This window comes from Mauremys reevesii, linkage group 5 (assembly GCF_016161935.1).
Source record: "Mauremys reevesii isolate NIE-2019 linkage group 5, ASM1616193v1, whole genome shotgun sequence".
NCBI lineage: Eukaryota > Metazoa > Chordata > Testudines > Geoemydidae > Mauremys > Mauremys reevesii.
This window is the reverse complement of record NC_052627.1, coordinates 2,964,972-2,977,723: the sequence shown is the minus strand read 5'-3', so window position 1 is coordinate 2,977,723 and position 12,752 is coordinate 2,964,972. Positions and strand designations below refer to the sequence as shown.

Below are 12,752 nucleotides of genomic sequence, written 5' to 3'. Positions count from 1 at the left end.
CAGGAGGGGGGCAGGCGGCTTCGGTGGTGTGCCTGCGGATGCTCCACCGGAGCCGCGGGACCGGCAGAGCGCCCCCCGCAGAGTGCCGCCGTGCTGGGGGTGGCAAAATTACTAGAGCCGCCCCTGCCCACATGCCCCAATTTACAGCTGGGGGAGCAGGAGAGAGGCTAAGCCCCTTGCCCAGGCTCCCGCAGCGAGCCAGGCGCTGGCATCACTGGCACTGCCCGGCTCCCTGTGGGTATGGCGGAGGCTGCCCCGGGCCCTGGGCATGCGGGGAGGCGTTCGTTGCTAGGCAGCCCCTGGACTCCCCGCCAGGCCTGGCCCGCGTGCCCAGGCCCGCCCGGCAGGAGGCGCTGCCTCAGGCCCGGCTCTCCGCGTGGCCCAGGCCAGGGGAGCGGAGCCGCTGCCTCGCTTCTCTCATGCACCGACTGAGCTGCGCGCTGCTGCGGGCCCTGGCCCGGGCCCCGCTGCTCCGGCAGCCCCCGGGCCCCGGCCGGCTCCTGCCCGCTGCCCTGCGGCCGGGGAGCCCGGGCGGCCTCTCCACTCGGCCCCGGCGGGAGCCGCCCGCCGCCCCGCAGCGCCCTGCGGCCCAGGGGCCGGGCGGCGAGGAGGAGCAGTTCGTCTTCCCCGAGTACGTGCCCGAGCCAGGCCCGACGCCGGCCAGGGAGCCGCCCGCCGCCCCGGGCCGCCCGGAGAGGAGGCCGCGGGAGAAGCGGCAGCACCGGGTGACGGGGCGGCCGGACCCGTCGGTGCCGCCCAGCGGGGTGAGCTGCTCGGGCTGCGGGGCGGAGCTGCACTGCCGGGACCCCGCCGTGCCCGGCTACCTGCCCAGCGAGAAGTACCGCAGCCTCATGGGCGGCCAGCCGGGGACTCGGAGGGGCAGGGGGCCTTGGGGGCTCAGAGGATTGGGGTGCAGGGGGCCTTGGGGGCTCAGAAGGATTGGGGTCACAGGGGCCCTGGGGCTCAGAAGGATTGGGGGCGCAGGGGGCCCTGGGAGGCTCGGAAGGATTGGGGGTTCAGGGAGTCTTGGGGGGCTCGGAAGGACTGGGAGTGCAGGGGGCCTTGGGGGGCTCAGAAGGATTGGGGGTGCAGGCAGCCTTGGGGAGCACGGGGGCACAGGGGGCCCTGGGAGGCTCAGAAGGATTGGGGGTGCAGGCGGCCTTGGGGAGCACGGGGGCACAGGGGGCCCTGGGAGGCTCGGAAGGATTGGGGGTGCAGGGGGCCTTGGGGAGCACAGGGGCACAGGGGGCCCGGGGAGGCTTGGAAGGATTGGGGGTTCAGGGAGTCTTGGGGGGCTCAGAAGGATTGGGGGTGCAGGGGGCCCTGGGGAGGTCAGAGGCACGCCGGGCCCTGCAAGGGGTGGTGTGTCAGCGCTGCTGGCTCCTGGTCCATCACCAGCAGGCGCTGCACATGCAAGTGTCCCGGGAGCAATACCGCAATCTGGTGAGTGCTGCCCTGCGCAGCCCCCCACGCCACGGACGCCGCCCCCTGGTGCTATACATGGTGGACATGCTGGACCTGCCCGACTCGGTGCTACAGGACCTGCCTCAGCTGGTGGGTGCAGGGTCCAACATCCTGGTGGTGGGCAACAAGGTGGACCTGTTGCCTGGGGACTCTCCAGACTATCTGAAGCGCTTCCGAAAACAGCTGCTGCGGAGCTGTGCCCGTGTGGGCATCCTCCCTGCAGCCCAGGGCTCTGGGGGCCAGGTTGGCAGGCCTGGGAGCCAGAACTTGGTGGATGTGCACCTGATCAGTGCCAAGACAGGCTATGGAGTGGAGGAGCTGATCTCCAAATTGCAGCGCTCCTGGAAGTGCAATGGCGATGTGTATCTCGTAGGAGCTACCAACTCCGGCAAATCCACACTGTTCAATACCCTGCTGCAGTCTGACTATTGCAAGTCCAAAGCCCCGGAGGTGATCAACAGAGCAACAATCTCCCCCTGGCCAGGTGAGAGGGGCATGGATGGGGACTTTTATCAGTATCTGTTTGGACTAAGCTTTTCAGGGCAAGGAGCATCTCTAGGCTATGGCTACACATAGCGCTGCACAGCGCTCCCGCGGCAGCGCTTTGAAGCGCGAGTGTGGTTGGAGCGCCAGCGCTGGGAGAGAGCTCTCCCAGCACTGCACGTACTCCATCTCCCTATGGGGATTAACGTACAGCGCTGGGAGCCGTGCTCCCAGCGCTGGGGCTCTGATCACACTGGCGCTTTGCAGCACCGCAACTTGCAGCACTGGAGGGGGTGTTTTTTCCACACCCTGCTGCAGCGCTGCAAATCTACAAGTGTAGCCATGGCCTTAGGCTTTATATAGGGGCCTGTTCCTGACTCTGATCTCCTGGGGGGTGTTATGTATATAATAACTATTCCTCCAAAAAGTTGGTAAAAGAACTTTTAAGGTTGAAAAATCAAGCATTCCAAAGGTAAGCTTTCCCTTAACCCGGTCTCCTTGTGCATTTGTATTATGATACAGGCTTATTAAATACAGGCATATTAAATGGCACAAACCTTTGTTAACATAGAGTTACGGTTGTCTGGTGGTAGCTCAGGCCTTTCAGAACTTCAAGTTCAGCAAAACTCAACACTTCTGAAAACCAGGAAACACAACCTTAACTCAGCCCTGTGAAGCTGGCAATAGCCATTGGAAATCATCTGCATACACTCTAAGCATTAGGTGTAGCTGTATTTAATGGGGGAGGAATGAGCTGGGATAGCTTGGAAGAGCTGGGATTGTGATATGAGGAGATTTGTGGCTGAGTACTCCCATGTGTGTTTTCAAAAGAAAGAGATGCAGGTTGCATCCATTCAGTACAGCATTGTGTAGGTTGTAGCAGGGCAGTGGAAGCTTCTTGGCATGGGCATTGTCAGTGGTGAGATGGTATATGAGAGCAGCTGGGTGTGGATTTAATGATGGGTTGGGGAAAGTCCCGGTTTGGGAAATATCCGGTGTGCAAGTGTCAAGGGATTGTAAAAGGGTATGAAGCAGTTGTTAAATTTCACAAGTGTGATATTCTGTCAAGGGAGTCGGCTCATGTTTGAGCATAGGGTAAGTGCAGCTAGCACCTGTCCAGTAGAGGAAAGGCAAAGGGCCAATATTTGTGTTACTGGTGTGTTGGGGCAGAGTTAAGATTGTGTGGGGTTTTACCTTAACTCTGTATTTCCTGATTATCAGAAGTTTGAGTTTTGCTGAACTAAGCATTCTGGAGGGACACAAGCTATGGCCAGATAACCTTAATTCTGTGTTAACCAAGATTTTTGTCAGTGTATTTCCTAGTTTTTTAAACAGAACTGTTTGTTGGTAGGAGGCAGTGGTCATTTGGGCAGTTGTAGTTCTCACTTAGGTTTGCAGTTGATATGCTACTGTGGCTTAAAATGAAAAGACTTAGCTGTTATCTAGTGGTTTCATCAATAGATCTCAAAGAAGTTTCCATATTCCCATTTCACAGATGGGAAACTGAGGCACAGAGGTGAAGTGACTTTCCCAAGATCACCCAAACAGCCAGTGACAGAGCTAGTAATAGTCTCAGTCCAGTGGTCTTTCCACTAGGCCACTCAGGTGCCATGTGATTCCTCAGTGCTCCTCCCCGCTTCTGTACATTTTGTTGTACTGGAATGGGGATAATGGTCGTGCTTTGAAACGTCTGCAGTGTGTAGCGGCTAACAGGGCCAGCGAGAGAAATCTCATCCGTGTTCTATGTCCCAAAACCTTGACAGTTTTATGACATGGTAGTTATAGTAATTATAAGCATGTGAGGGAAGACGCGTGTGTCTGTCTCCTTCACTGCCCCTGCCACGGCATTCCCTGCAACATACAGTGCCCACCCTCAACATTTCCAGCTCCCCCTCCCTTCCCCATCCCATCGAGCCAGCAGATGGCACAGGCATGCCAGTTCTCAGGTCCTCACCTTTGTCTCCTCAGTATGTTCTTGGTGCATGCACTCAGCCTGCCTTTTTAAAGCTCTCCACCCAGAGGGGCAGGGGGGCTTCCACAGATCCTGGCTCACATGGCAGGGCAGAGGGGCAAGAGAAAGGGGCCAGACACCCCCAGAAAGGTAAGAGGTCTCCAGAACCTGGTTCATGCGGGGAGGCAAAGAGAGGGGTCAGACCACCATAGATGGGCTGAGCCCCCAGATCCTGGTGCACACAGATAGGAGTAGGGAGAGGGGCTCAAGCACCATTGTGGGGACAGGACATCCAGGTACCAACTCCCATAGAATCATAGAATATCAGGGTTGGAAGAGACCTTAGGAGGTCATCTAGTCCAACCCCCAGCTCAAAGCAGGGCCAACCCTCTGCCTCTATTCTTCCCCATCCCTCTGCCACTCATTCTCATGTCCCCTTCCCATTGTCCCTCTCCTGAGCCCCCCCAATCTCCCTCAATTCTTCTATCACCCATCCCCATTTATTCCCCCCCGCTGCAGCCCCAAGCCCCTCACTCTTATTCCCCCTCAAATGCCCTTCTCCTGCCTGCAACCATTCACATTTGTTTTTTTTCTTTTTTTCACAAAACTGCTTTGATTACATTCTCCCAATATAAAAAACAACCAATTGTGCCTCTCTGGTGACGCAAAGCAGCTGTTAGACCTAGTTTAACTGGCCAGTTAAGTTAGCTTTGCATCTAGTTTGCGAGTGAAGCAAAGTAGCTGGAATGGGCTAGTGAACTTAGACTCATAGATTTTAAGGTCAGAAGGGACCATTATGATCATCTAGTCAGACCTCCTGCACAATGCAGGCCACAAAATCTCACCCACCCACTCCTGTAACAAACCCCTAGCCTATGTCTGAGTTATTGAAGTCCTCAAATCATGGTTTGAAGACCTCAAGCTGCAGAGAATCCTCCAGCAAGTGACCCGTGCCCCATGCTGCAGAGGAAGGCGAAAAATCTCCAGGGCCTCTGCCAATCTGCCCTGGAGGAAAATTCCTTCCCGACCCCAAATATGGCGATCAGTTAAACCCTGAGCATGTGAGCAAGACTCACCAGCCAGCACCCAGGAAAGAATTCTCTGTAGTAACTCAGATCCCACCCCATCTAACATCCCATCACAGACCACTGGGCATACTTACCTGCTGATAATCAAAGATCAGTTGCCAAATTAATTGCCAAAATTAGGCTATCCCATCATACCATCCCCTCCATAAACATATCAAGCTTAGTCTTGAAGCCAGATATGTCTTTTGCCCCCACTACTCCCCTTGGAAGGCTGTTCCAGAACTTCACTCCTCTAATAGTTAGAAACCTTCGTCTAATTTCAAGTCTAAACTTCCTAGTGTCCAGTTTATGTTCTTGTGTCCACATTGGTACTAAGCTTAAATAATTCCTCTCCCTCCCTAATATTTATCCCTCTGATATATTTATAAAGAGCAATCATATCCCCCCTCAACCTTCTTTTGCTTAGGCTAAACAAGCCAAGCTCTTCAAGTCTCCTTTCATAAGACAGGTTTTCCATTCCTCGGATCATCCTAGTAGGCCCTTCTCTGTACCTGTTCCAGTTTGAATTCATCCTTCTTAAACATGGGAGACCAGAACTGCACACAATATTCCAGATGAGGTCTCACCAGTGCCTGGTATAACGGTACTAACATCTCCTTATCTTTGCTGGAAATACCTCGCCTGATGCATCCTAAAACCGCATAAGCTTTTTTAATGGCCATATCACATTGGCGGCTCATAGTCATCCTGTGATCAACCAGTACTCCGAGGTCCTTCTCCTCCTCTGTTACTTCCAACTGATGTGTCCCCAATTTATAACTAAAATTCTTGTTATTAATCCCCAAATGCATGACCTTGAACTTTTCACTATTAAATTTCATCCTATTACTATTACTCCAGTTTACAAGGTCATCCAGATCTTCCTGTATGATATCCCAGTCCTTCTCAGTGTTAGCAATACCTCCCAGCTTTGTGTCATCTGCAAACTTTATTAGCACATTCCCACTTTTTGTGCCAAGGTCAGTAATAAAAAGATTAAATAAGATTGGTCCCAAAACTGATCCCTGAGTAACGCCACTAGTAACCTCCTTCCAGCCTGACAGTTCAACTTTCAGTACGACCCGTTGTAGTCTCCCCTTTAACCAGTTCCTTATCCACCTTTCAATTTTCATATTGATCCCCATCTTTTCCAATTTAACTAATAATTCCCCATGTGGAACTGTATCAAATGCCTTACTGAAATCGAGGTAAATTAGATCCACTGCATTTCCTTTGTCTAAAAAATCTGTTACCTTCTCAAAGAAGGAGATTGGGTTGGTTTGGCACGATCTACCTTTTGTAAAACCATGTTGTATTTTGTCCCAATTACCATTGACCTCAATGTCCTTAACTACTTTCTCCTTCAAAAATTTTTCAAAGACCTTACATGTTACAGATGTCAAACTAACAGGCCTATAGTTACTCGGATCACTTTTTTTCCCTTTCTTAAAAATAGGAACTATATTAGCAATTTTCCAGTTGTACAGTACAACCCCTGAGTTTACTGATTAATTAAAAATTCTTGCTAATGGGCTTGCAATTTCATGTGCTAGTTCCTTTAATATTCTTGGATGAAGATTATCTGGGCCCTCTGATTTAGTCCCATTAAGCTGTTAGAGTTTGGCTTCTACCTCGGATGTGGTAATATCTACCTCCATATCCTCATTCCCATTTGTCATCCTACCATTATCCCTAAGCTCCTGATTAGCCTCATTAAAGACTGAGGCAAAGTATTTGTTTAGATCAGGGGTCGTCAACCTTTCAGAAGTGGTGTGCCGAGTCTTCATTTATTCATTCTAACTTAAGATTTCGCGTGCCGGTAATACATTTTAACGTTTTTAGAAGGTCTCTTTTTATAAGTCTATAATATATAATTAAACTATTGTTGTATATAAAGTAAATAAGGTTTTTAAAATGTTTAAGAAGCTTCATTTAAAATTAAATTAAAATGCAGAGCCCCCTGGACTGGTGGCCAGGACCTGAGCAGTGTGAGTGCCACTGAAAATCAGCTCGCGTGCCGTCTTCGGCACACATGCCATAGGTTGCCTGCCCCTGGTTTAGATATTGGGCCATGCCTAAATTATCCTTAACCTCCATTCCATCCTCAGTGTTTAGTAGTCTCACTTCTTCTCTCTTTGTTTTCTTCTTATTTATATGGCTATAGAACCTTTTACTATTGGTTTTAATTCCCTTTGCAAGGTCCAACTCTACATGGCTTTTGGCCTTTCTCACTTTATCCCTACATGTTCTGACCTCAATAAGGTAGCCTTCCTTGCTAATCCCTCCCATCTTCCACTTCTTGTAGGCTTTCTGCTTTTTCTTAATCACCTCTCTGAGATGCTTGCTCATCCAGCTTGGTCTACAACTCCTGCCTATGATTTTTTTCCCCTTTCTTGGGATGCGGGCTTCTGATAGTTTCTGCAACTTTGACTTCAAGTAATTCCAGGCCTCCTCCATCTTTAGAGCCACAAGTCCTTCAGTCCAATCCACTTCCCTAACTAATTTCCTTAATTCTTTAAAGTTAACCCTTTTGAAATAAAAAACCCAGATCTATTTTTGTTTATCCTTCCATCTAGTTTGAACCGAATTAGCTCATGATCACTCGAACCAAGGTTGTCCCCTACAACCAATGCTTCTATGAGGTCCTCACTACTCACCAAAACCAAATCTAAAATGGCATCCCCTCTTGTTGGTTCTTCAACTACTTGGTGAAGAAATCCATCAGCTATCGCATCCAGAAAAATCTGAGCCCTATTATTATTACTAGCACTTGTCCTCCAGTCTATATCTGGGAAGTTAGTCTCCCATGATCACACAATTCCCATTTAAAACATTAAAGAGGTCTCTATCCATATCCAAATCAGATCCCGGCGGTCTGTAGCACACCCCAAGCACTATCTCAGGGGAGGCTCTAGTAGCTTTCTTTCCCAATGTGATTTTTGCCCAGACAGACTCTGTCTTATCCATTCCATCACTTATTTCTTTACAGTTAACCTCATCATTAATATACAATGCTACTCCACCACCTTTGCCTTTATTTCTATCTTTCCTAAACTGCACATAGCTTTCAATACCTGTACTCCAGTCATGACTACTATTCCACCATGTTTCTGTTATCCTTATAATATCCGGTTTCACTTCCTGCACCAGTAGCTCTAGTTCCTCCATTTTGTTACCGAGGCTCCTCGCATTAGTGTACAGACAGCTTAATTTTTGCCATTTGGCTTCACTGACATTCTTTACCCGGTTAGGCACAGACATTCTACCACCAGTATTACCTCTTAGACTGGTATCTACACTATCCTTCCTCTTTATGTCCATTCTCCTGCCCACGGCTGTATCTTCTCTTACTTTTTCTTCCCTCTCAATGTTAAATTCCAGCGTGGAGATTACCTGGACATCTCCCAACCATCTCCCCCAAATTCCTAGTTTAAAGCTCTCTTAATCAGTTGTGCCAGCCTCCATCCTAGAAGCCTATTTCCCTCCTTACTCAGGTGAAGTCCATCCTGAGAGAACAATCCTCTGTCCATGAATGCTTCCCAGTGGCCATACATCCCAAAGCCCTCCTTATAGCACCACTGCCTGAGCCATCTGTTGATTGCCATAATCTTGTCACCCCTCTGTTGCCCTTCTCTAGGAACAGGCAGAATCCCACTGAAGATCACCTGAGCCTTGATTTCCTTAAGCATCTTCCCCAGTCTGGCATAGTCTCCCTTGATACGTTCCAGCGAGAATCTAGCTGTATCATTTGTTCCCACATGAAGGACAATCAACGGATTCTTTCCCGCTCCCATTAAGATCCTTTTCACCCTCAGGTCCACATCCCGTATCTTAGCACTCGGCAGACAGCACACCCTTCTGTTCTCCGGATCAGCTCTAGTTACAGGTCTGTCTATCTTTCTCAGTAAGGAGTCCCCAGTCACGTAGACCTGCCTTTTCCTGGTGACAGTGTGATTCTCCGGTCTATCCCCTGTTCCCTCTGGCTGCAAGTCCTCTCAATTTCTATTGTCCCTTGCAATCCTCCACAACCCATCCCGTATCCTCCTGGGGCTCATATTTGGTGTTGTCTCCATTGCCTCTTCCCAGAGGACTAGCTGCTCTTCTCTTCTTCCTTGCCCTCTCACCTTCAGCGACCACTTGCTGTGCCCCTTCTTCATTTTCCACCTCTGCAAACCTGTTCCTGAGCTCTGTTTCTCCTTCACTGGCCCGTCTTTTCCTCTGCCTGGTTCTCTTAGTCACATGCTTCCACCGTTCACTTTCCTCACCCAGCAGTCTCCCCTTAGAATTCTTTGGTCCTGCTTCCATCTGCAAGTCTGAGCTTTTCCCTTCATCCTCCTCATAACTTTGCTCCATCATCTGCTCGGACCCCCTTCTACATTCCACCAGAGTTTCCACCTGCATCTCCAGTCCTCGGATCTTTTCTTCCATCAGCTCTATCAGTCGGCACTTCATGTAGACGAAACTCTTTTCAGGTACCCCCTCCAGGATCATGTACATGCCGCAGCTTCCACATCCAGTCATCCTCATTGTGTCTTTCACTGCTGCCTCTGTATCGGTCATAGCCTTCCCACCTAAATCCTGTTAGTGCAGGAAACACAAACCAAAACAAACCCCCAACAGGCACCAGAACACAACCCACTCCCTTCACTAGCCTGTCAGTTCCTCTGCCTAGGTCTCCAGGTCTCCCCCGCAAACTCCCCATGTAAACTCTCACTGAAACTCCTCTGTTTGCTGGCTCCTGTGCCGCGGCAACTGTCTATGCCGCTGCCTGACTGGCTGGCTACCTTTATAGGACCCCTAAGCAGAGAAGCCCCGCCCCCTAATCCGGGCTCAGCTTCTCTCCCAGCACACTGCGCCTACCAGCCTCCTCACATGCAAACTACAAAATACAGTACACAAAATACAAAAACCTTCTCCTCCAACAGAACTCCCACTGAAACTCCCCTGTTTACAGCTCTGTTTGCTGGCTCCTGTGCCGCTGCAGCTGTCTATCTTTCTTCTGTATGTGGCTTTTTTCATTGTTTGAACCTTAACATTTAATTGCTTTTATATATACTGTGTTCAGTTCGCACAGTCACAGACCTGGATAGTGTTGGAATTTGTTTTTCAGGCACAACTTTAAACCTCCTGAAATTTCCAATTATTAACCCTACATCTGACAGACTGTTCAGGAGACAGGAGAGGCTAAAAGCAGATGCAGAAAAAACTGAAGAACAACTTAGTGATGATGAACAAAAGTATCTTAAATGCCTTAAAAAGCAAGGTTATTTAATAGGTGAGTATTACCTGAGGAAGAGTATCACCATTTGTTCTCAGATGCAAATATTGCATTATACAAAAGACTCAATTAAGCTTTACTGTAAGGTAAGTCAGTGTCTAAAGTGAACTCTTAATTGGTAAACATTGCTAGCCAACATACATTTATGTTACATTCTAATTTGGGTTACTAGCGTACGCGATAGTGCAACAGCATATCAGAATAAGAATTCTTCAAATATATATTATTCTTGATCTTATTAACAAAAAGCAGGTTAAGGGGCGACTTGATTACAGTCTATAAGTACCTACATGAGGAACACACATTTAATAATGGGCTCTTTAATCTAGCAGAGAAAGGTATAACATGATCCAATGGCTGGAAGTTGAAGCTAGACAAATTCAGACTGGAAATAAGGCATAATTTTTTTGACAGTGAAAGTAATTAACCATAGGAACAATTTACCAAGGGTCATGGTGGATTCTTCATCACTAATTTTAAATCAAGATTGGATGTTTTTATAAAAGATCTGCTCTAGAAATTATTTAGGAGAAGTTCTTTGGCCTGTAAATTATATAGGAGGCCAGACTAGATGATCACAATGGTAGCTTCTGTCCTTGGAATATGTGAAAATCTAATATGCCGGAACTCTGACTTTCTAAAAGTCATAACTTCAGATTTTTTTTTTATGTCACCTGCTTTCATTCTACCCAATAAGAGGTGTATATATACGTAAGTTTCTCCCAGACACCACACCAATGCATCAATTCAGTCCTTGTCCTTCTGGTGTAGCTGGCTTAATGGATTTCCAGGATTGCATTGCAACTTTTTCTCCTTTTCCAAAATAAAAAAGACTAATACATTTAATTGTATTGGCTATTCATTGGTAATATGCAAACTGATGGTGTGTCTTGTAGAAATGGGCCAAAAGACTACAATTCCCTTCAAAGAGAATGTCGTCCAAAGACACTTTAATATAGCTGGAGATGGGTCCAGCTACTGAGTTAGGTTTTAGGGTAGGGATAGGATACAGAGGGACCTAGACAAATTAGAGGATTGGGCCAAAAGAAATATGATGAAGTTCAACAAGGACAAGTGCAGAGTCCTGCACTTAGGACGGAAGAATCCCATGTACTGCTACAGACTAGGGACCGAATGGCTGGGCAGCAGTTCTGCAGAAAAGGACCTAGGGTTAGAACAGTTACTACAGGTGTAAACACCCTTTACGGTGGACGAAAAGCTGAATATGAGTCAACAGTGTGCCCTTGTTGCCAAGAAGGCTAATGGCATTTTGGGTTGTATAAGTAGGGGCATTTCCAGCAGATCGAGGGATGTGATCATTCCCCTCTACTCAGCACTGGTGAGGCCTCATTTGGAGCACTGTGTCCAGTTTTGGGCCCCACACTACAAGAAGGATGTGGACAAATTGGAGAGAGTCCAGCAGAGGGCAACAAAAATGATTAGGGGGCTGGAGCACATGGCTTATGAGGAGAGGCTGAGGGAACTGGGATTGTTTAGTCTGCAGAAGAGAAGAATGAGGGGGGATTTGATAGCTGCTTTCAACTACCTGAAAGGGGGTTCCAAAGAGGATGGATCTAGACTGTTCTCAGTGGTAGAAGATGACAGAACAAGGAGTAATGGTCTCAAGTTGCAGAGGGGGAGGTTTAGGTTGGACATTAGGAAAAACTTTTTCACTAGTAGGGTGGTGAAGAACTGGAATGGGTTACCTAGGGAGGTGGTGGAATCTCCTTCCTTAGAGGTTTTTAAGGTCAGGCTTGACAAAGCCCTGGCTGGGATGATTTAGTTGGGTTTGGTCCTGCTTTGAGCAGGGGGTTGGACTAGATGACCTCCTGAGGTCCCTTCCAACCCTGAGATTCTATGATTCTATGATTTCCAACAAGTGCAGAAATGTTCAGATCTGGAGTTTTTGTTCAGGCATATCCATGTGTGACCGGTGTTCCGGGGGGTCACACTGAGATTGCTCAATCAGCGCAATGACCCCCCCCTCCAAACTGGTAGTTATTTCTAATACTTAGATTCACCAAGCCAGCAACAAAACAGCTTCTATGATACCTAACTGGTTACCCAGAAGCCAAAACAAAGCTCCCTTAAAGCAACCCCCCCAGACAGCCAGTTCAAATATTATGAAGATTACTGAAAATCTTCTTTATCCTATAAAAAGTTATTCCAATCCCAAAGGATCAGATACATCACCCACCAGGTCAGTGAATATTTCAGCTCTTACCCAAATACACGCTTACCGCCAATTCTTATTAACTAAACTAAGATTTATTAAAGGACAGAGAGTGGATATTGGTTAAAAGATCATTCTACACACAGACATGAATAAAATTCTTAGGTCAGTTTCATAGTAGAGATGGTGAGCTTTAAAGTTGCGAAGAGTTCTTTTTCAGCATTAGTCCATAGGTTACAGTCCAATGTCCAGTATCAGGGAGATCCAGATGGGACTGGAGACCTCAGTCTTCGGACTCAAACTTCCCCTGACAAGCTTAAGCAGATCTGAGATAAT

General features: G+C 48.2%; 1 protein-coding gene across 1 annotated transcript in view; it reads left to right on the top strand.

The window, feature by feature from the left end:
- The window catches only part of NOA1 (nitric oxide associated 1), a 37,112-nt gene that overhangs the window by 4,816 nt on the left and 19,544 nt on the right, over positions 1–12,752 (top strand). The window contains exons 2-4 of the mRNA XM_039540399.1: positions 316–855; positions 1,337–1,948; positions 10,076–10,240. Of these exons, the coding sequence (XP_039396333.1) occupies positions 316–855; positions 1,337–1,948; positions 10,076–10,240 (1,317 nt within the window). The remainder of the gene's footprint in view (positions 1–315; positions 856–1,336; positions 1,949–10,075; positions 10,241–12,752) is intronic.